At 40.2% G+C, this 25,253-nt stretch overlaps 1 protein-coding gene across 1 annotated transcript in view; it reads right to left on the bottom strand.

Annotated features, from left to right (window-relative positions):
- Positions 1 to 913: 913 nt before the first annotated feature.
- Positions 914 to 25,253, bottom strand: part of LOC117991632 (zwei Ig domain protein zig-8-like) — a 199,404-nt gene continuing 175,064 nt past the window's right edge. The window contains exons 5-9 of the mRNA XM_034979224.2: positions 21,770 to 21,886; positions 15,891 to 15,984; positions 14,215 to 14,342; positions 7,603 to 7,771; positions 914 to 2,380 (exon numbers count right to left, since the gene is read on the bottom strand). Of these exons, the coding sequence (XP_034835115.1) occupies positions 2,280 to 2,380; positions 7,603 to 7,771; positions 14,215 to 14,342; positions 15,891 to 15,984; positions 21,770 to 21,886 (609 nt within the window). The 3' untranslated portion in view covers positions 914 to 2,279. The remainder of the gene's footprint in view (positions 2,381 to 7,602; positions 7,772 to 14,214; positions 14,343 to 15,890; positions 15,985 to 21,769; positions 21,887 to 25,253) is intronic.

Raw genomic sequence — 25,253 nt, 5'->3', positions numbered from 1 at the left:
CGTTGATAAATTCGAGCGCCAAATTCGTTGCCAACGTGCAAAATTTCGTGAGAAATTTTCCGCCAGATTTTTCCCTGGCCTAGAACTAGCATAGCAACCACGGACAGCATCGCAAAGCACTTATTTTTAATCGAGTTATTCGTTGCTTTCAAAGATTTTCTTTGGATGCTAGAGATCTAAACAGTTTTCTGTATGTCTGAGTACATAAAAATCGATAATAGGTACGCTGTGCCAATATTAAATTCAAATTCAAAATTCTTCTTAATAATACTATGCAAAAACATTTTTTTACAATAAGACGTTATTATTTAATTTCAGAGGAGGCTTATGTCCAACAATGGACAAATAAGGGCTAACTAAGAAGTAGAGAAAAAGATTTAATTTCAGAAGAAATGTTTCAGCTTCTATTATAATTAATAAAAAACCGGCCAAGTGCGAGTCAGGCTCGCGCAACGAGGGTTCCGTAATTCAGTCGTATTTTTTCGACAATTTGCATGATAACTCAAAAACTATGATGTATAAAAATAAATAAAAATCAGTTTTAGAATGCACAGATGAAAGCCTTTCATATGATACCCCATTTGATAGAAGTAGTTATCTTACTTCGAAAATTGAAAATACTAATTATTGGTTTATGACCACAAATTAATATTTTTGTGTGATGTAACCACAAATTCACGGTTTTCAGATTTTTCCCCTAATGCCAGCAGCTATAAGACCCACCTTCCTGCCAAATTTCATGATTCTAGGTTAACGGGAAGTACCCTGTAGGCTTCTGGACAGACAGACGGACTGACAGACAGACAGACAACAAAGTGATCCTATAAGGGTTCCGTTTTTCCTTTTGAGGTACGGAACCCTAAAACAAGAGATAGTTAAGGACACTAGATGCCATTTCTATTAATTTATTCAGCATTCTGCGGTGCTACCTAACTAGAAACCGCTTGCGGTTACTGGCATCTATTTCCCTATGGACTTACGTTCATTACATCCTGAATCAGCCCGACGCGCGTATATTTTTAATGTGTTTCGCTTCATACAAAATGCACAAAATAAATTACCGGGTGGACTGAGTTGCGGTGCCGGCCGTAGTCTGACCTAGCTTTTACATTCAATATGGTTGACAAAATATATATTAATGTATTTACTTCGTATTATAAAACGTGCGGTTTCGTGCAATAGTAGGTACTTATATACACGCTGAAATTGTAACGGTTGTTTTCCCGAAGCGAAACGTTTTTGTCATGGTAATATAATCGATTTATGAATATTAAAAATTATTAGTGTCAAAAATGGCAAAAGAGATTGGCTAATATAATTGTTATGTCATTATGGTTTTAATTTTATTTTGTAGACAAATAATTTAACTCTTTATATTCTGCAAACGATTTCTATTTATTCACCCTGGTTATAAAGAAATCTTATTTTTTATATTGCTAATATTGAGGTTATATTTAGTTAATACTTCTTCAAAATAAATGCATGTTTACGATTCTAACTGTAATTGTGGATATTTTCAATAATAGAGTGAAAAAAAGTCGTTATAAAACATAATCATAAAAAAATAACACATTAAAAAAAATTTAATTTAAGTTTTGACACGACGCCACAAAAGAGGGCTCGTTCACGGGCGATCTCCTTTACAAATTTCGAGAAAAACACAACTCGAATGAGACCTCGAACCAATAGTAGTAACGTGTGCGTGCAGGATAGTAATTTATTCCGTATCACTATGCGCGAGAGCTTATTCGGCTCTAAACTTTTTCACTTTATTGGCAGCGCGGTACTACTATTCACGTTATGTCAAGTAAATTACTAATGTTTCTCACACTTTCAAGTCGATTTTTTTTTTCAATTATTTCAAAACAAAAACATTAGTAATAAGTACGACTGAGGACAAATCATTCTGCCGCGGGAAGACGACCACTAAAATTTCAGCGTATATTTATATTGGGTATAAAAGGCGGCTACTGAAAATCGTCTGGTATAGGTACCTCAGATAGAGGTTTGTCTTACCACACAAATCTAAAAAATACACTCGATGCACGTTTCGTGGTGGTTGACTTTTCCTACATGTTTGGGAGTGGGAGGGCGGGCGGTTCATGTCGCATGCTGCATATTGAACCTACAATACAAATTTGTATGTTTCAGCGAATAACAGCAAATTAAGCTTTTGTTTCTTTGTATATCATGGACTTCCGCAAAGTTACGCCTGCTTCTATACGAAGTCTATTGCACGAAGCCGTGTCTTAAGCTAGATTAAGCTAAGTGAAGTGATACTAGCAGCCCATGAGGGTGACGATGATGCTCAAGAGGGCGGCGGACAGCGGGTACTGGAGGCGAAGCTGACCCCCGTGCTGCATCGCCGCGGGGTGCTCTCCTGGGGACAACAACAAATGTTTAAAATTCTGTTGTTCATAAGCTCTATTCACGGTGAGAAGTTAATATAATGTTCTCTCATCAGTACCCTTATTATAAATGCGAAAGTGTGTTTGTTTATTGGTTTGTTGGTTTGTTGGTTTATTGGTTCGTTGGTTTGTCCTTCAATCACGTCGCAACAGAGCAACGGATCGACGTGATTTTTTGCATGTGGTATAGTTAAGTAACGGGAGAGTGAGTGACATACTTTTTATCCCGGAAAATCAAAGAGTTCTCCCAGCATTTCAAAAACCTATATCAATAAATATTTTAAATAAGTACATCAAAAACCTGCCAAGTGCGAGTCAGACTCCGTACTGCTCTTTGTTTTTCCGGGATATAAAGTAGCCCATGTCAATCTCCAGGTCTTCAACTATACACATGCATAAAATCACGTGCCGTTGCTCCGTTGCGACGTGATTGAAGGACAAACCAACAAACCTATAAACCAACACATTTTCGCATTAATTATAATAGGTATGGGTAGTGATTTCCTTAAAGTAAAAACAAAACACTATCATAAAAAAAAAATGCAAAGATAATATCACTGCACCAATGAAACTAACGAAATAGGTTCAAAAATGTTATTATAGTCAGAGGCGTCTTTACCTATGGTGCAGGATGTGCGGCGCACACGGGCGCCGGGTCTTAGGGGGCGCCGAGCGCCCTCTAAACGTCTGTACGCACCTAAGCTGCGCTGCGCGTCACTGCACGTCGCGGCACAAAGCGTCAAAATATTATTTCTATCACTTTGTATGGCGCATATCGCACTAGAGCGGCGCTGCACAGCGCTTCACCGCGCGTTGCCGCGCGTCGCGGCTGGGAGAATATTGTGAAGCGCAACGAAGCGACGCGCGGTGCAGCGACGCTAGTGCGACATACCCAGCGGCGCGTCGCGTCGCTTCAGAATGCGTACGGCGCTCGGATAAAATACACGCGCATCGAGTTAAGTATTTAATGTATAGGCGTGATAGACCTCAAAATAAATAACGTAGTTTTAATTTTTGGCACATGACGGGCTCTTAAAAGTAGGTATATCCTCAAAATTCCCAACTCCTAGGATGTCGACTTCCACCCTTTCCCTCTTCAATGTCGCTCATCTTGCAACGTTGTTGTTCGTACGCGATCGGGCATAGAAGTGACGCGAGCTGCCGCGTACTGCAGTTGTAGTGCGGTAGGTACCGTGAGCGGCCTGAAGTGACGCGCCCTGCAGTCGGACTGAAGCGACGCGCAGCGCAGCTCAGGTGCGTACAGATCTTAATGCGACACCTCCAAAGATACGTCGACGCCCGGCGCTCTCAAAGACCCTGCGCTCGTGTTATGGCCGACGCCGTCATCATATTATTTTAAAATCATCATTTAAAATTGCACCATTTGCATCCGAATTTGAAAATATAACTGTTAGTATTCAATTTTGACCCTGCTCCTACTAGACTAGAGGGCGCCAGGGTACTGGTTGCACACGGGCGCCACAAGGGCTAGAGACGCTTCTGAATTTATAGTGTGGACGAACTTGTCATACTTGAGGTAGGTAGGTACAATATCATTACCCGAAAAGCTATTCAGAACTTTAATAAAGCTTCAGATTGCGTTTGGAAATCTGTTGAATAGAAATCATGAAAGAGCACAAACAAAACTTTTGCATTTATTATAATGGAGATTAGGTATAATAAGTTTAAAACTTTCTTCAATAAAGCATAGTAATTCCAAATTAGAATATGAAATGTTGAAGCTTATTTGCTTTTCAATTGAATATGATCTTTCCCACAATTATACAAAGCAAATAATCTGTATGAATGAACAATACACCAAATTATATTAGGTACAGTAAATATAGCCAAAGAGCCAGCGCGTGCCAGACCTTCGTTATTTTATAAAAGCTGAAAGTTTATCTGCGTATTATGCCAAGTGTTTAGTGTTGCTCATAACAACTAAACTTTGTATATAATCTGTGTCTAAACTGCGATTTGATCTGTAAATTGTATCTCCTCTCTCGCTCTCTCTTCACTGGAACTGAAATAAAATGGACGTGTTTTAAAGTTGTTGTGCTTTTAATTTATTAATCCTGGATAATCCTAACGCTGGAGCGCCGTGAACCAGAAAACCAAGGTGGGTGAATGTCCCTGAACCCGCAGAAGCTGTAGGGAACTCAAAACGCCTGTAATTCTAAACATCAAGCACAGGGAGGAACGGTCAGTGACTATGAAGTTTGAATCATGGCAGCTTCGGGAGATAACAAGTAATAAAGGTGTGAAAAATCTTACGTCAAAGTATAAAGTCTAATTTTTTTATGTTTTCTTCGGAATAGTATTAGAAATCACGTCATGCGTCTTTATTACCTATCTGTTATCTCCCAAAGTCGCCATGATCCAAACGTCATAGTCGTGGATCGTAACGTTTAAATGCGGAAACCAGCTCAGAGTGAAGAAGAAGAAGAGTCGTGGATCGTTCCTCTCGGTGTTGTGGATAATAGGTACGCAGATAAACTTTCAGCTTTTATAAAATAACGAAGATCTGGCACGCGCTGCTCTTAGTCCAATATGTTGTATTATAAACAATATTTTATATTGAAGTTGAGGTAATGTAACAAAGGAGGCCTTAGATTCAAATCTGCTTACAGATTTTCTTTGAAAGCAAAATGGAAGCTCATTTGAAGAATAGAGCTTCTCGTTACGTACAAATTTTAAAAAATAATACAGGAAAAAACCGGTCAAGTGCAAGTCAGACTCGCACAGGAAGGGTTCCCGTACCATCGTTAAACTATGTCGGTTTGTCTGGTTCTCCTATGGATGCCCTCATTTCTGATTTGATCACGTAGATAAACTCCAAGCATAGCTCTCTCCATCGCTGAGTGACTCTGAGTTTTCTTATAGGCCTATAGTTAGCGACCATGTCTCGGATGCATAATGTCATCCATACAATTTTTTATAATCCTTACTAATATTATAAATGCAAAAATGTGTCTGTCTGTTTGCTTGTATGTTATCCTTTCACGGCCCACCCATTTCACTGATTTTGACGTGTGGTGGTATAGCTGGCATCCCGGAGGCATACACAACCTAGGCTGCTTTCTATCCCGAAAAATAAAATAAAAATAAAAATCTTTTTTATTCTAGTAAACTTTTACAAGTGCTTTCGAATCGTCGGATGCATTTACCACACTGGCTCGGAATGCCTTTCGAAAAATCAGGATATTCAAAAAATCTAACTCAATGTGGACGAAGCTTACTTTTTTGCTACTTTAACAAAGCCTAGGTGGATCGCTAGTGTAGGTAGAATAGAATAGAATGTCAATGGTACTGATTCTGAGCACAACCTAATTTTAGAGTAAGTATTCGCATACTCTTCTTACTAGTGTAATATGAAAAGGACAGACGCAGTTTGACAGTTTTAAATTTAATTTTTAGGTGGTAAAAGTGGGTTTTACGGTAAAACCCGTGATTTTATCGCACAGTCGCGAGCCTATTGTTTAAATTTGTAGCGTGCACTAAAATTTAGAGTCTTTAAATGTAAAGTTCATGTTCTGTCCCTTTTGAGCATTCTGAAAAAGAAAAGGACGCAGATACTCTAAATTTAGATAGATAGAAATACTTTATTGCACACAAAAAATATTACATAACTATTACAGAAACTTAAACTAACAAAATTATTGTATGCAAAGGCGGCCTTATTGCTCACAGCAATCTCTTCCAGGCAACCTTTGGTGAAAGGAGAAACTAGATGTGTTGGATAGTACTTACACGCAATACAGAAAAATTAGATTAGAATTTAGATTAGTTTAGCGAAAGACAACGGAATCGGTGTGATTGTGTAAGTAATTTTATATGTTTGTTTCAATACGAGGAGTAGGTAGTTCTGGCAACCTCTTCCGGGATCTTTACACATTTTCAGCCCATACTTGGACTAGATCCAATAATACGGGTTTGTCTTGGAATAATAAAGGGAAGTTTATGTACGTCGTAAGTTTTCAGTTTCTCTTTCTTGTTAGCATGTCTTTTGTAAGCGATGCCCCCTTTTAAGTCTCGCTCAACTCGAGATGCATTTTGCATGCAAATCAATTTAACTTTGTTCTGTATAGTAGTATCCAATTTAATTTGCCAAGCTCGGCTAGTGAACTTTACTTGTCGTTTACATGGTCATTGCGTAAGTGTGCGTGCATGTCGGACCAATCAGTCGCGAGCAAGCGCTGTCAAACGCACACATTTACTGTACCTTACTTATACCGATACGACTTAAACACAAGCATGAGTCTTCGTGAAATGCAAGAACTATAGTAATAAAGCAATGCTCGTATGATTTTCAGGGTTCCTTGGCCTAATAGTAGGGGAGCCCAAGAGGCTAAATAGGGATTTACTCGAGCGTCGTGGGGACCTATTGGATAGTGAAGATTAAAAGGTGCTAAAAAGAAAGAAGGCTATATAATGTAACCCCTTTCACTGGTGGGGAGAACGCGTACAGGTTTTTAAAAATGTTTAAAAATATCTAAGTAAATTCACAAAGAAATACTCGAGTTGTTTAGATATTAATAGTACATAATGCGCCCCACGTGTTTTTTATCGCAAAAATATTTATCTGCCGGTTTGCATGGTGGGGGGTGGTCGTACGAAGGTGTAGAAGGGGGCGCTCTTAAGCTGCATTATCACTTCCCACCAGGTCTAATTGCAGCCAAGCGCGAGTCTGTACCTAAATTTAAAAAAAAGAAAAGAAAAAAGAAAATAGACCCAAAAATATTTATCGAGAGCGTCAGATATTGAGAAGGGATGTTAAGTGAATCCTCAAGTAGCTCCTTTTCAAAAAACTGACGATTTGAACGCAACCAAAAGTCATGGCCGATTTTTAAACTTTGTGACTCTCCCATTTCCTTATGTCATGATCAAATTGTCAGATCAATGAAATGCACACTTTTCTGCATCTAATTAACCTACCTTGAATTATTAGAGCCACAATAGCTCAACCGGTATAGGAGTGGACTGAAAACCGAAAGGTCGACGGTTCAAACCCCGCCCGTTGCACTATTGTCGTACCTACTCCTAGCACAAACCTGACGCTTTATTGGAGAGGAAAGGGGAATATTAGTCATTTAACATGGCTAGGTAATATTCTTAAAAAAAAATCTGACACGGTCGAGTAAATCCCAAAATCCCCTCTTGGGCTCCACTACCATAATGTTGTTAGGCAACTTACCACTTAACACATGGACGAGAACAGATCTAGGGTTAGCATTGGCCGGCGCGCAGGTGTACCGGCCGGAGTCAGGCGCTCGAGCCTTCTGCACCAGGAGATGAGAAGTGGTCATCTCCCCCTTCTCTGTTATGACTGACACTCCTCCACGGGGTGAGTCGTAGTTGATCTCCTGTGAAAATATCTGCTGTTAGTCATTTTATACATTTTTGGTCTGGATTTTATGGACTACTAGCTTATGCTCGCGACTTCGTCCGCGTGGACTGCACAAATTTCAAACCTCTATTTCACCCCCATCGGGGTTGAATTTTCAAAAATTTCAAGCCGAGTTTCTTGCTGGTAGGAAAGGCATTCCGAACCAGTGGTAGATGCATCCGACTATTCGAAAGTACTTGTAAAAGTTTATTTGAATAAAAATGATTTTTATTTTATTTTTATTTATTAAATCCTTTCTTAGCGGATGCCTACGGCATAATAATTATCTGCATGCCACATTTCAGCCCGATCCGTCCAGTAGTTTAAGCTGTGCGTTGATAGATCAGCCAGTCAGTCAGTCAGTCACCTTTTCCTTTTATATATTTAGATAATGGTTATTACAATCGTATTTTATTTTTAGGCATAATAGTTTTTGATTTATCGTCCAAAATGTCGACATAATACGATTGTACTACGGAACCCTCAGTGCGCGAGTCTGACTCGCACTTGGCCGGTTTCTTAATTTCAAGAGAACTCTCAGGCATGCAGGTTTCCTCATGATCTTTTCCTTTACCATTAAAGCAAGTGATATTTAATTACTTAAAACGCACATAACTCCGAAAAGTTAGAGGTGCGTGCCCGGGATCGAACTCCCGACCTCCGATTAGAAGGCGGACGTCTCAACCACAGGCTATCACAGACTTCGTGTACGAACCCTAAAACAACTCCAACACAAATTAGATTTTTATCGTTTTTCATTATTCACGTAAAATACTCGCTTCCAGGTAAAGATTATGAAAAAACATTATTCATCTCGGCAAGGCACAGTTTGAATGGAAATTGATGGGAAAATAATACAGCCATTTGCATCTTTTCTCATCGCGTCGAGTATCAAAAAATACTCAACAGACTTTGAGCGCACTCCAGCCAATTTAGGGGCCACTACAATAAGAACGATCGATAGAAAAGCTTCAACAGATGGGGCACGTTCATCATCATCTTCATCATCATCAACCGATAGACGTCATATTCTGTTAAAATTTCAACTCTCCCGCTGACAGACAAACGCACGGACGGACAGTGCAGGCTAAGTAATAGGGTCCCATTGGGTGCTGGTACGGAGCCCAACGGTTGATACTATCACGGCGATTACGCACTGCACTTCTGTTTTCCGAGTTCTATCCGTCATCCGTGAGAATACCAGCGATTATCTTTGACATAATTACTTATGTCAAATTTATTATTATTTTAGCGATAAGGCCGCCTATTAATTGTACATGCTATCTTTGTTATATGTCTATTGTTTTGGTTTTGATGTAAAATAAAGCATATTTTACTTTACTTTTACTTTATGTCATAAGCTCCCATACAAAACAAAAAGGGACGTATTTTCACGGACTTGGATCTGATGAGTGCGTAAGCGCCGTTACTGATACCATTACCCTGTTTTAACAAGCCAAATATTTTAAAATAGAAAGATTTATTCCTCGGAATCCATCAAAAGTTTTCCAAGTGATAAGATGCTCAACTGTAAGTTGGTGTGCATTTGAGTAAGCAGAACTTGTCCGTGAAGTTGGTCTTACTGTCTTAATTGGTTTAACGAGTTTCTCGAATGATCTGAGTGAATGAAGTAGTGGTGTTTAATTTTTAATCCTCTAATATCTACTTCTAAGCAGCGCCAACATACAAAGGCCCCCAGTTCCCGGCAGCCCTGCTATTCCCGATTTGTAGTGAGGAGCGGATGGTTGAGGAAGACGGAGGACCGTGGTTGGTGGCGCGCTCTTGGAAAGGCCTATGTCCAGCTGCAGTGGACGCAAACAGGTTGATGGATTGGATTGGATTAGATTTTTTACAGTTGGCCTCGTCCACAAACTAAAAGTCGCTCAGCGTGCTATGGAGCGAGCTATGTTGGGTATCACTCTCAGGGATAAAATCCGGAACGAGGAAATTCGCAGAAGAACAAAAGCGACCGACATAGCTCAAAGGATTAGCGCGCTGAAGTGGCAATGGGCAGGCCATGTCTGTCGCAGAACCGATGGCCGATGGGGCAGACGTGTTCTGGAGTGGAGACCGCGTACCGGTAAGCGCAGTGTGGGACGACCCCCCGCCCGCTGGACCGATGACCTGAAGAAGGTGGTGGGGAGCGGTTGGATGAGGAAGGCGGAGGACCGTGTTTGGTGGCGTGCTCTTGGAAAGGCCTATGTCCAGCAGTGGACGCAAACAGGCTGATGGATATGGATATGGATATGGATAGATTTTTTATTCAGAATTTGTCTGGTAGCTAAAAAAAAAAAAAAAAAAGAAAGAAGACTATGCCGTGTGAAAACGATCAGGGGTATGGGTTTAATGCCATGCCCCTTCCAAGTTAGCCCGCTTCCATCGCATACTGCATCATGGTAAGTGATTACCATCAGTTGAGATTGAGTCAAGAGCTAACTTGTATGAGAATAAAAAAAATACTGACAATATGTTCTGTGACGAGGTATACAGAAGTTCATTCAAAAAAAATACGAAAGTGTGTTTGATTTTTGGTTTGTTGGTTAGTCTTTCAATCACGTCGCAACGGAGCATCGGATCGACGTGTCTTTTTGCATGGGTATAGTTTAAGACCTGGAGAGTGATTTCTTTTTATCCCAGAAAATCAAAGAGTTCCACGGGGATTTTTAGGGTTTCGTACCTCAAAAGGAAAAACGGAACCCTTATAGGATCACTTTGTTGTCTGTCTGTTTGTCTGTCGGTCTGTCAAAAAACTTACAGGGTACTTCCCGTTGACCTAGATTCATGAATTTGGCAGGTAGGTGGATCTTATAGCTGGCATTAGGGGAAAAATCTGAAAACCGTGAATTTGTGGTTACATCACACAAAAATAAATAAATTGTGGTCATAAACTAATAAATAGTATTTTCAACTGAAGTAGTGACTATATCAAGTGGGGTATCATATGAAAGGGCTTTACATGTGCATTCTAAAACAGATTTTATTTATTTTTATGCGTCATAGTTTTTGAATTATCGTGCAAAATGTGAAAAAATACGACTGTAGTACGGAACTCTCATTGCGCGAGCCTGACTCGCACTTGGCCGGTTTTTAAAAATATACAAGTATGACGTGGACATCAGCTAGTAAGTACTAAAATTCAAATCTCGGTTTGAACAGATCTAACTTAATCGCGATCTGAGAAATGTAAGAGAATCAAAATAGCATCCAAATTTTCAAGTACATAGATCCAAATCTTTAGTTTAATTCAGCAAAAGGCTTGAGAATTTCTCTATTTTCTGGCACCGCAACTGCGACGTAGCTTGCAACTCATTTTGGCTTAGATTCAAATAAGTCCCGCAACTTCCCTGTGAATAAATCCCCCGGAAAAGTTTTCTTCTCCTAGGGATGTAGACGTTGTTTTTGGAATATCGATGTTTTTGTACAAAATGTCGATGTTTGTGGTTTTCAAACATAAAAACTCGTTTAAAAGACTTCTTGTAATAAATAAATAAGGGATGGTTTGTATGAACTTTAAAATTTATTAATTTAAAAACTTATATAGCGTATAAACATCCCAGAAGTGAAGTTATTCATTAACCACAACACACAGCGGCTTATCGAGAGTTTTGCCTTTTATAATAACCTTACTGCAATATTAACTTGATTAGGGCACAATTGCTATTGAAACCACTCAATCAGAAATGCGACCTAAACACAAAAGCATTTAATAGTCGAATTAGTCTGTGGGTGAACACAGACTGCCTTAAGAATCATCAAATACTCGCTTTTATACCAATCGATTCAAGATGGTGATGCAACACATCACGTGACGTCTGTCAGAGATAATTATTTATTATAAGTGCGCTTACAAGCGTACATATATTTATACTTATAAACAAAGACGACCTTAACACATTAATATATTAAGGTCACTTACTGCCGTACTCAGAGGCGCTTAATCGTTACTTAAGTTTGGTTAAAACGAGATAGAGTTACATCTCTTACATAAATCTGTCTCGTTTTAACTCAATCTTAAGTAACGATTAGCAACTCTAAGTACCGCAGTTAGTGAAACAAAATAATTAATTTGTAAGATAAAAAGAGTGGTTACTCTTCCAGGCAAAATATCATCGTTTATTCGTTCACTAGTTTTCAGTAGTGTCCCAGGGCGCAAACAAATGCATGGCTTACCTACTTCTGTAAGTAGCATTCGGTCATGAGCGAAGCGAGCCGTAAGTTGAGTCAATCAAAATAATATCAAAATATCAATATTTTTCAGTACTGTGTTGGCATCCCTACATAAAGGTTGTTTGTCAAATGTTCTGGATCTCTGACTGTGCGATTCGATGTAAACAAATATATTATGCATAGGTAGCCTACCCATTTTTCTAGGTGGCAGTCGGTCACAAGCAAAGTGAGGCGTAGGTTTAGTCAATCAAAAAATTATTGATAGGTACTTACATCGATATTTTTAAGGCTTTTGTCGCAACCCTATATAGAGGGGGTTCGCCAAATGTTCTGGATCTCTGATTGCGCGATTCGATGCAAACATATGTATGCATGGCTTACCTACTTCTGTAGCGAGAGGCTTAGCGCTACGCCATTGACTAAATCTCTTTATGTTCAAGTTGGAAAGGCATTTGTAGTATTGCTGTTATTTCCTTGTTCGGATATTTAAATGTCAGGATTTAATCTTTATAAATGGCTACAAAATCTTAGTCCCGATTTTAGGCTCATCCATAGACTATAAAATGCCTCGAATCGTTATACAGAGAGATGGATAGATAGAGAGAGAAAGTTTTTTAAATAGTCAGCTTTTCAGACATACCAAATTTTGACCGCTGATTTTACATGATCTGGTTTTGGGTGCCCATGTTGATGAACCGCTCTGGACCACCCAGGATTGTTTGCACCTACCTCATCATTGTGAGTCCAGCGTATCGCGGGCGGGGGCTCCGGCGAGTGCTGCACGACGCACGTGAGATTGATTGTGCTGCCCATGTTGATGAACAGCTCTGGAGCACCCAGGATTGTTTGCACCTACCTCATCATTGTGAGTCCAGCGTATCGCGGGCGGGGGCTCCGGCGAGTGCTGCACGACGCACGTGAGATTGATTGTGCTGCCCATGTTGATGAACAGCTCTGGAGCACCCAGGATTGTTTGCACCTACCTCATCATTGTGAGTCCAGCGTATCGCGGGCGGGGGCTCCGGCGAGTGCTGCACGACGCACGTGAGATTGATTGTGCTGCCCATGTTGATGAACAGCTCTGGAGCACCCAGGATTGTTTGCACCTACCTCATCATTGTGAGTCCAGCGTATCGCGGGCGGGGGCTCCGGCGAGTGCTGCACGACGCACGTGAGATTGATTGTGCTGCCCATGTTGATGAACAGCTCTGGAGCACCCAGGATTGTTTGCACCTACCTCATCATTGTGAGTCCAGCGTATCGCGGGCGGGGGCTCCGGCGAGTGCTGCACGACGCACGTGAGATTGATTGTGCTGCCCATGTTGATGAACAGCTCTGGAGCACCCAGGATTGTTTGCACCTACCTCATCATTGTGAGTCCAGCGTATCGCGGGCGGGGGCTCCGGCGAGTGCTGCACGACGCACGTGAGATTGATTGTGCTGCCCATGTTGATGAACAGCTCTGGAGCACCCAGGATTGTTTGCACCTACCTCATCATTGTGAGTCCAGCGTATCGCGGGCGGGGGCTCCGGCGAGTGCTGCACGACGCACGTGAGATTGATTGTGCTGCCCATGTTGATGAACAGCTCTGGAGCACCCAGGATTGTTTGCACCTACCTCATCATTGTGAGTCCAGCGTATCGCGGGCGGGGGCTCCGGCGAGTGCTGCACGACGCACGTGAGATTGATTGTGCTGCCCATGTTGATGAACAGCTCTGGAGCACCCAGGATTGTTTGCACCTACCTCATCATTGTGAGTCCAGCGTATCGCGGGCGGGGGCTCCGGCGAGTGCTGCACGACGCACGTGAGATTGATTGTGCTGCCCATGTTGATGAACAGCTCTGGAGCACCCAGGATTGTTTGCACCTACCTCATCATTGTGAGTCCAGCGTATCGCGGGCGGGGGCTCCGGCGAGTGCTGCACGACGCACGTGAGATTGATTGTGCTGCCCATGTTGATGAACAGCTCTGGAGCACCCAGGATTGTTTGCACCTACCTCATCATTGTGAGTCCAGCGTATCGCGGGCGGGGGCTCCGGCGAGTGCTGCACGACGCACGTGAGATTGATTGTGCTGCCCATGTTGATGAACAGCTCTGGAGCACCCAGGATTGTTTGCACCTACCTCATCATTGTGAGTCCAGCGTATCGCGGGCGGGGGCTCCGGCGAGTGCTGCACGACGCACGTGAGATTGATTGTGCTGCCCATGTTGATGAACAGCTCTGGAGCACCCAGGATTGTTTGCACCTACCTCATCATTGTGAGTCCAGCGTATCGCGGGCGGGGGCTCCGGCGAGTGCTGCACGACGCACGTGAGATTGATTGTGCTGCCCATGTTGATGAACAGCTCTGGACCACCCAGGATTGTTGTCAGCGGCTCTGTTGATAAATTATGCTTTCTTATAAACTCTATTTATGTTAACTCGTACCTATACGCTGATATTGTAATAATAAATAAATAAATAAATAAAATAAAATGTTTTTATTTCGACCAACAAGGATGTATGTATGTATGTATGTATATACTTTATTGCACCACAGAAACACAAATGACAGGTTACAAAAAGAAATCTTAATAAGTAGGTACAAAAAGGCGGTCTTATCGCTAAATAGCGATCTCTTCCAGACAACCTTAACGCTAGGGAAAAAAACGAACAAATGGACAATGGGAGGTGGTGTAAAATAAACCTAAATACCAATAGCTAAATAAACTAAACCATATAATAAGAATATAAAATACATATTGTTAATACACTAATACATACAAATAAAGTATAATAGACATACATAAGACTACATAGATATATATACACATTACACATATAGATTTAAATAATAAGGATCATATTGGTGTTAGTAATTACACGAAACTTAAACCTAATTGTTAGTAAAAAATCTATAACTATTTAAATTAGGACAGGATCGAATGAATCGGATCGTAATGAAAGAGTGGAATCGTCTGTCACAGGAGTATTCCCAAAAGAAGGCTCCAACCTCTTTGTGTTACTGTTAGCCGAAGTAATTCGAAATAAACTATTTTTGAATTATTTTTTTGTAACCTAACTATACTGAATCAAGCAGAAACAGCACGTTTAATTAAACGATTTGATTCGTTCACTTACAGTGCCGTAGAACAGTAGTTAAACGGGAAACTGAAATACGAATTCGTACTCTACGACTACAGTACCCGTAGTATAAGATTTTACGTCTCACCAAACCAAACCAAATTCCAGAGTCGAAATACTTCCGCGTTACAGTAAACTGGATCTTAAACGCCTTGTTTTAAAGCTCAAGTTTGTCTACACTTCTACAGCCAGCGCTCCAAGCGGAAAAATTGCGAAATTAAAATCAGTGGCATTGAATAATTGACTTCATTCAAGGCTCTTTAGGTCCATTTTACTTTGATGTTATTGTGTTTCGACTATCGAATTCTAGCAACGTTTGGTGAGACGTAAAATCTTATACTACGGGTACAGCACAGCAGTACGATTAGTATAAGTTTTTACGTCTCACTAACGTTGCTAGAATTCAAGATTCGAAACACAATAGCGTAAAATTAAAATGGACCTAAACAGCCTTGAATTGAAGTCAAAAATTCAATGCCACTGATTTTAATTTCGCAATGTTTCCGCTTGGAGCGCCGGCTGTAGATGTGTAGACAAGCTTGAGCTTTAAAACAAGGCTATTAAGATCCAGTTTACTGTAACGCGGAAGTATTTCGACTCTCGAATTTGGTTTGGTTTGGTGAGACGTCAAATCTTGTACAACGGGTACCTACAGCATTCAGCCTTCAGCCTCCGTGTTTATTCAAGCCTTTCGAATTCCGAATTGCCTAAGTAACAAAACTAAAATGGCCTACTTCGTTCGTGACCCAGATCAAGTGGAAGATAAAGGCCGTTGAAACGTGTATAAAACAAAGTGATTTACCGACTACGGAGAGGTACATCCGGTGGCCGATGGGCGGCGTGGTTCCAACTTGGCACTCGTAGATGCCCGAGTCACGCCGCTGCGGGAACCTTATCTGTGGACAACATATAATATAACTAGCTTATTCCCGCGACTTCGTCTGCGTGGACTACATAAATTTCAAACCCCTATTTCACCCCCTTAGGGGTTGAATTTTCAAAAATCCTTTCATAGCGGATGTCTACAATAGCTATCAGTACCCGTAGTACAAGATTTTACGTCTCACCAAACCAAACCCTCAATAGCTCAACCGGTATAGGAGTGGACTGAAAACCGAAAGGTCGACGGTTCAAATCCGTTCAAATGGAGCGCTGGCTGTAGAAGTGTAGACAAACTTGAGCTTTAAAACAAGGCAATTAAGATCCAGTTTACTGTAACGCGGAAGTATTTCGACTCTCGAATTTGGTTTGGTTTGGTGAGACGTAAAATCTTGTACTACGGGTACTGCATGCCAAATTTCAGCCCGATCCGTCCAGTAGTTTGAGCTGTGCGTTGATAGATCAGCCAGTCAGTCAGTCAGTCAGTCACCTTTTCCTTTTATATGCTATATAAACCCACAGTACAATAGAGTTACACACGCACACACAGTATAGTATAATACAGTTGCCCGTGACTTTGTCCGCGTAAAATTTCTGGTTTCTCATAAGATTAGAAATTTTCCTGCTGCAAAAAGCCTCACTTACCTACTTATTAGTCTCACCCAGAATACGTAAATGCCGGGTTTTACATTTCAAACTTTAAAAAAAAATTGCTGGTAGGTTAGGTAGCTAGTTACCACAACTAGCAAACGGCCGAATCCTCCTACCAGTCCAGACCAGAAATTTGGCAATTATTAAATTCCAAACCCCTGCCGGGAATCGAACCCAGGACCCCCACTAACAAGACCACAGTGCTTACCACTGCGCCTGGGAGGTCGACAAAATCTCATACTAAGCTAAGGTTTGCCCGCTAACCGCTTCTTGGAGGCGCTTTACAGCTTTCAATAGATGCTTTATGTGTATAAATCATCATCATGATCAACCCATCACCGACTCACTACAGAGCACGGGTCTCCTCTCAGAGTGAGAAGGGTTTTGACCATAGTCTACCACGCTGGCCATGTGCGGATTGGTAGAGTTCACACACCTTTGAGAACATTATGGAGAACTCTCAGGCATGCAGGTTTCCTCACGATGTTTTCCTTCACCGGTGAAGCAAGTGATATTTAATTAATTAAAACGCACATAACTCCCAAAAATTAGAGGATCGAACCGCCGACCTCCGATTAGAAGGCGGACGTCCTAACCACTAGGCTATCACAGCTTGTGTATAAAATGGTCAGCTAGAAATTGGCTCGGGCATAAGTCAGTAAATTACTTAGCTTGCATGCTGTTAAATACAAGCTGGGTGCGAGCCAGAAGACTGCACCTGCTGGTGAAATGGCCAAAGTGACACATTAACATATTGAGGGGGGAGATTGCTTGATTTATTTACAATGGTTGTAGCCTAAGGGGTGTCTGGCACGGGGTTGCCATAACACTAACTGTCTGACAATGCATGACGTGATTTCTAATACTATTCCGTGCCGCCAAGCGATTTAGCGTTCCGGTACGATGCCGTGTAGAAACCAAAGGGGTATGGCCTATGGGTTTAATAAAAACTGCCATACCCCTTCCAGGTTAGCCCGCTATCATCTTAGGCTGCATCATCACTTACCACCAGGTGAGATTGCAGTCAAGGGCTTACTTGTATCTGAACTAGCTTATGCTCGCGACTTCGTCCGCGTGGACTACACAAATTTCAAACCCCTATTTCACCCCCTTAGGGGTTGAATTTTGAAAAATCTTTTCTTAGCGGATGTCTACGTCATAATAGCTATCTGCATGCCGAATTTCAGCGCGATCCATCCAGTAGTTTAAGCTGTGCGTTGATAGATCAGTCAGTCAGTCAGTCAGTCACCTTTTTCTTTTATATATTTAGATTTAAAAAAAAAAATACACTTTTTTACACCTTTGTTACCTGTTATCAGCCAAAGCCACCATGATTCAAACAAACATCCGAACAAACGTTCCTCCCAGTGTTGGGGACAATAGGTACGCTGAAAAACTTTCAGCTTTTATAAAATAAGGAAGGTCTGGCACGTACTGGCTCTTAGGTTATTATGCCAGCGACTTCGTCCGCGTGGAATTAGGTTTTTAAAAATCCCGTCGGAATTATTTGATTTTCCGGGATAAAAAGTAGCCTATGTCACTCTCCAGGTCTTTATCGATACCCATGCCAAAAATCACGTCAATCTGTTGCACCGTTGAGACGTGATGGAAGGACAAACCAACAAACGAATACACTTTCACATTTATAATAAGGGTACTGATACGACATAGGTACTCAAAGTTTTAATAAAAGCATTAAAAGTATTATCTTTTTGTGTAGAGCTTAAAAGCTACAATCTTTAACAGAAATGTTTAAAGAATTCATCGGATTTGCTTTTACCATTAAAACAATTATTCTAGCTAGAATTGAATTCGTAACAGTAAAACGAAATTGTTATTTTAGTTTTCCACTTTGAAAATAGCTAAAAGCGAACTTTTCCAGGCAACGCAACGGTGAAACTACCTATTGGAATACCGGACAAGTGCGAGTTGAACTCGCATGGAGAGGGTTCTGTATGATGAATATGTAAGTTTGTACGCATGCTGAGAGATTTACTATGTTATTTTAAGAGCATTATCATCATCGTCATCATTATCATCAACCGATAGACTGCTGGACATAGGTCTTTTGTAGGGACTTCCAAACGTCACGTTCACACGCCGCCTGAATCTAGCGGCTCCCTGCGTCTCTTGATATCGTCTGCTCAACTATGTGGGAGGGTCTTCCAACGCTGCGGTTTTCGGTGCAAGGTCGCCATTCTAGCATCTTAGGACCCCTGCGTGTAGCGGTTTTTCGAACTTTTTTTAAGTTTACTTAGTTTTAATTTCGTAATTTTTAACATCAGGTTGTAATATTTTTTCTTCTTCTATTGTTTTGTGAGATGAATAAATCATCAGCTAGTAAATAAATTTGAGCCTCAATAGCTCAACGGGTAAAGGAGTGGACTGAAAACCGAAAGGGTGACGGTTCAAACCCCGCTCGTTGCACTATTGTCGTACCTACTCCTAGCACAAGCTTTACGCTTAGTTGGAGAGGAAAGGGGAATATTAGTCATTTAACATGCCTAATATTCTTTAAAAAAAAAACATTGTTTTATTTATTTACTAGCTGATGCCCGCGACTGGATTTGGGTTTTATTATTTAATTTATTAAATTCTATGATGCTCCAGGCCAAATGCTTTTAACATAACGACAAAATTCCTAATTAATTGAAGAATTAAAGTAACCCGGTTTCCTCGCACAAAAACAGTTCCAGGAAAACAGAAATCCAAAAAGAGCAACGCGAAAATGTTATTCTAGTACCCATTTAGGAAATAAATTTATGTTTCCCGTGAATTGATATTTTAAAGGCGCTTATGTCTACTTTGCGTCTGTGGGGACAACGTGAATGGGGGGGCTTCTTTCAATAGAATATAGAGTATGTATAATATTATAGGAGAGGTTCCGTTTAAAATTCATATCAGTTCAAAATAGGGGTGTTATTATTTCCAACTTGTAGACCCGCCCCAGTTTCATATAAGGGGAGCCTCTTTATTCTATAGATAAAGATATGAATGTGTTATTAATATAACACATTCATATCTCTAATGAATTCATAGTTCTAATGAACTAGCTTATGGTCGCGACTTCGTCCGCCTGGACTACACAAATTTCAAACCGTTATTTCACCCCCTTAGGGGTTGAATTTTCAAAAAATCCTTTCTTAGCGGATGCCTACGTCATAATAGCTATCTGCATGCCAAATTTCAGCCCGATCCGTCCAGTAGTTTGAGCTGTGCGTTGATAGATCAGTCAGTCAGTCAGTCACCTTTTCTTTTTATATATTTAGAAGATCTACTTAATAACTTTAAGAGGGCGCAGTTCGGTGCTTTCTTCATACAAACGTAGGAGGGTGATTACTACATTATTTGATATTTTACGCTCAAAACTACAATTATAGTATTAGGTAAGTATATCGGTTTGTCTCGTCATTATCTAGGTCCATTGATATATAAAACATTAAAAAAATATTGATTTTAAATTTACGAGCCTCAAAATATTCCTATTTTAACACTAAATTTATGACAACTTTGGGCGTAAATGAATAAGATTAGGAGTGTCAAAATTCTAAAACAATTTAACATTAGACGTAGGTTATTTATTTATTAGTTGAAATATCTTTACTTTGCAAATATACATTTAGTAGTTTTTTTTCTCAAAAAAACCTTTTCCTAAACCCATTTCGCGCGCTTGATTTCGTTAAAAATTATCGTGCCTCTCACCTTTCTCATACAATGGTAGGTGAAAAGCAAATAGGACCCACTTGAGCTGGCACTTTCAGTCGAGCGTACTGCGTCACCTTAAATGATGTGAGATATTTCTATTTCTATTACAGTATAAATCGACCGAAATCTAACCTTTGATGAACACAAGACTTATAAAACACCATAAAATCTAGGTTCAAACTTTAAGAGTTATGAGATTAAAACAATAAACTGCTGGATTGCGAGCAGGCTATCCATTTTATTGGCATCACCAAGACGGTATTATAGCAGAGGTCGCGTTGGAAATTGTCTATTCGAAAACTTTGAGATAGTTTTGCCAAGTTAGAGCTAACTTGTGGCGGTCTTTGGCATTAGCTCCAACCTCGGCTATTACACAATATTTGGAATCCTGTAAATGACCAATAATAACTAATATAAATATATAAAAGGAAAAGGTGACAGACTGACTTATCTATCAACGCACAACTCAAAATACTGTAGTACGAATTGGGCTGAAATTTGGCATGCAGATTATGACTAAGAAAGGATTTTTGAAAATTCAACCCCTAAGGGGGTGAAATAGGGGTTTAAAAAGTTGTGTAGTCCACGACGCGGACGAAGTCGCGAGCATAAGCTAGTTTTGACATAAGTGGGAGGAGATCAACTCGAAAATGTTATTCTAGTATCTATTTAGGAAAAAAAATTATATTTCCCGTGAATTGATATTTGAAAGGCGATTATGTCTACTTTGCGTCTGTGGGGACAACGAGAATGGGGGCTTCTTTTAATAGAATATAGAGTATGTATAATATTATAGGAGAGGCTCCGTTTAAAATTGAATTTAATGCCATTCTTAAATTCATTTAAGTTAATTTAAATTTAATTCTATTGTTTCTGGTTATGCTTGCTAGGAAGTTGCGACTGTGGCTAGTCACAACCCTATCGGCAAAGCCGTGGCGTCAAGCGATTTTACGTTCCTGTACGATGCCACATAGAAACCGACTTGGGGTATGGATTAATAAATCTATCATGCCTTTTTCAAGTTGCCAACTTTCATCTAAGACTGCATCATCACTTATCTAAAAGTTTGAGATAGTTTTGCCATGTTAAAGCTGACTTGTGGCGGTCTTTGGCATTAGTTCCAACCTCGGCTATTACACAACCTTAGCCCGATATCGGCTAACAGTCGGACCCCTGTATTCACGTAAGTTAGCCGCCACAAATATTAGACTAAGTTGGATTAACTTGGAGATGGTTGATAACTTTGTACAGTCTAGCGCCTGTTACTACCACAGCATTTATAGGGAGCTTTTCGAAAGCAGTCAGTAAGTTAAAGTGAACTTGTGGCGGTCTTTGGCATTAGTTCCAACCTCGGCTAATACATTACACAACTCTTAGCCCGATGTCGGTAAAGTTTGCCGACATTTTTGGACCGCATCAGTCCATGACCCTATTTCGATAACCCACCTTCAGTATCCAGTCTTCAGTGTGGGGGTTGTGGACACTGATGAACCTCTGGTCAGACGTGTAGGTCATCCTGCCCGAGGTCAGCAGGTGAATGTCTCGATGCCTTATCCATGATACCTGCATAAACAAGAGAACAATTTAGCATTTTTTAGGGTTCCGTACCTGAAAAGGGGAAAAGGAACCCTTTAGGATTACTTCGTTGTCTGTCTGTCTCTCTCTCTCTCTCTCTCTCTCTGTCAAGATCCGTCACGAGCGTTGGCTTTGCCCTAAGGCTCAATAGGCCTGGGCCTAGGGCGGCCAATCGTGGCAAAAAGTCACTGAAGATGAGAAAAAGTTATTTTTTGTTATCATCATCAGTGATTTTTGATTCAATTGTTGAAAAGTTGAATTTTCAAAAACCCTTTCTTAGCGGATGCCAACATTATAATAGCTATCTGCATACCAAATTTCAACCCGATCCGTCCAGTAGTTTGAGCTGTGCGTTGATAGATCAGTCAATCAGTCAGTCAGTTATTCAGTCAGTCAGTCAGTCACCTTTTTCTTTTATAAGTATATTGGAGGGTCGATATTGAAAGAGTTCTTACTGTCGTAGACTCCGTGAAAAGAAACGTATGAAGGAAGCTTTACTCTATGGAAGGTAGCCGTCTTTATTTTAGTTGTCAGAGTTGGATTTTGACACGCACGCATTTTGTTGTTGTTCATAATTTCTCTCTCGCGTTAAATTAATTAAGTATCAGATTATAGCTTAGCTAATTATTATTATTTGAGATAGGTAGGTAGTTTCTTAATCGTGATATTTAATTCGGTGATTGTGATATAGTTATTTATTTATTTATTAATGTACATTGTGTTAAATCGTAACATCTAGTGCCATCCGGTGACTTTGTCTGCAAAGCACTATTAATAATGTTCGCGTGGTTGTTTGTCGAATATGGAATATTAATTATTGGTGAATATTAGAGTAATTCGTGAGTTAAAGTTTGGCTCAGTGGATAGATTATTATAAGGACATTCGTTAAGGTTATTTCTGCAAACGCTAGTAATTTAGAGTGTCATTGGAGATATACCGGCAGTTAAGATAATGATTAGTTTGAAGTGATAGTTTAGTGTGATAGTAACTTGAAGTTAACTTTGATAGTACCCGCTTTAGAATCGTATGACCCGGTTGGTAAAGAATCATTGATGACTCTCGTGTAATGTTGAAATGGATTAGACAATGAGTTGCCCATGAGATCGAATAGCTTACATTCTACCTGGTTTCTGTTGTGATCGCTTATTTGGGTGGATAGTAGTCGTGGCGCGTGTGGCGCACGATGCTATGGTGTTCTGTATGCAGATGTGCACAGAGTGGAGAAGGTAGAGCTATTGCGATATTCTGAATTAGTAATGAGAAGTCAATTATAAGATTTGGTTTAGATCGTAAGAGAGTCAATGCAATGATCCTTTTAAGAGCGTTCATGAAGTTGGGATTGATTACCATGAGATGATTAGATAACGGAATAGGTCGTGATTTGATTGAGAGGTTGCAATGGCAATTGCGCCCTAATCACACGATATAGTGTTTAGCTCAGGCTAGCTAGTTTAGAGTGAGGTGAGGGGTCGCTGTGAGGGGTGGTTGGAGGCGACCATAGGTAGGGTTAGGTTATGGTGATCTGGTTGTGTTACGTTGATGGTTTCCATGTGCGATACGTTACTGAGAACTATTTGTAAAGAACATGGATTAAAGTACCTACTTATTAATTACTACCTTCTGATGTCGGCTAAAGATCAATAATAATTATCGGCCATCCTCTTGTTCTCCGACAAGTATATATAGATATAGATAATCATATTTTATTCCTATATTTTTCCATAACCAATAAATAATAAATACAATAATCAAAAGATATTAAGGATTACAACCCCAAATCCCATAAGTAGGTAGAGGTCACACTTTCATCTTCAAACAGATTATGGGGTACCTTTTATTAGCTACACGGAAAATTTATCATAACATTTTAAGTCTAGTAATCCAGTTCTAAGTCGCTTTTTGCGGTACTCGTTTTATTTACGAAGCTTTTTCATGATTTACGCTGAGGGATTATAATCAGGGTTGGATAAAAACAGTTGAAAAATACATTTATAAATATATAAAAAGGTGACTGACTGACTGACTGATCTATCAACGCACAGCTCAAACTACTGGATGGATCGGGCTGAAATTTTGCATCAACATCATTATCAACCCATCGCCGGTTCACTACAGAGCACGGGACTCCTCTCAGAGTGAGAAGGGTTTTAGGCCATAGTCTACGCTGGCCATGTGCGGATTGGTAGACTTCACACACCTATGAGAATATTATGGAGAAATTTTGCATACAGATAGCTATTATGACGTAGGCATCCGCTAAGAAAAGATTTCTGAAAATTCAACCCCTGAGGGGGTGAAATAGGGGTTTGAAATTTATGTAGTCCACGCGAACTAAGTCGCGGGAATAAGTTAGTTAAGTAAAAAATTACGTACTGGCACAAAGCAGCAGGAACAAGCAAGATTTAAGTGAATTATTAAATAGACGAAGCTCCGTAAAAGCTAGCTAAAATTAATATAAATATTTAGACACCGTAGTAGTTGACACCCTACAAAGATCTATTAAAAACATTTCAAAGTCCTATTTTACCCCCGTACGGGTTGAATTTTCAAAAATCCTTTCTTGACGGATGCCTACGTCATAATAGCTAGCTGCGTGCCAAATTTCAGCCCGATTCATCCAGTAGTTTGAGCTGTGCGTTGATAGATCAGTTAGTCAGTCACCTTTTCTTATTATATATTTAGAAGATGAAATTTATGTAGTCCAAGCGAACTAAGTCGAGGGAATAAGTTAGTTAAGTAATAAATGACGTACAAGCACAAAAGCAAGATTTAAGTGAATTATTAAATAGACGAAGCTACATAAAAGCTAGCTAAAATTAATATAAATATTTAGGCACCGTAGTAGGTAATTGGAGCCCTACAAAGACCTATTGAATTCATTTCAGTGTTTGAATAAAACATTTTCTCTTTCAATTAAGGAGCCGCTCGAGCAATCTGAGGATGTACTCAGTAAACAAATGAATAAAACATTTAAAAACACTCTTGCTTTGTTCCAAGCATGAAAACTGTGAAATGGGAATATTTTTTTACTAGCTGATGCCCGCGACTTCGTCCGCGTGGAGTTAGATTTTTAAAAATCCTTAAAACTCTTTGATTTTCCGGGATAAAAAGTAGCCTATGTCACTCTCCAGGTCTTTCTCTATACCCATGCAAAAAATCACGTCAATCCGTTTCACCGTTGCGACGTGATTGAAGGACAAACCAACAAACCTGGTACTGATTATTTAGTTTGAGAAGCCGTAGGAGAGCCAGAGTAACCGATATAGCTCAACGGGTTGCGAAGCTGAAGTGGCAATGAGCAGAGCACATAGGGGTGCCAGTCAGGTAACCTTCCAGTGTGCCTGGGTGCTGCTG

This window comes from Maniola hyperantus, chromosome 20 (assembly GCF_902806685.2).
Source record: "Maniola hyperantus chromosome 20, iAphHyp1.2, whole genome shotgun sequence".
NCBI lineage: Eukaryota > Metazoa > Arthropoda > Insecta > Lepidoptera > Nymphalidae > Maniola > Maniola hyperantus.
Note: the sequence above shows the minus strand (reverse complement) of the source record. Positions and strands in the feature narration are given on the sequence as shown.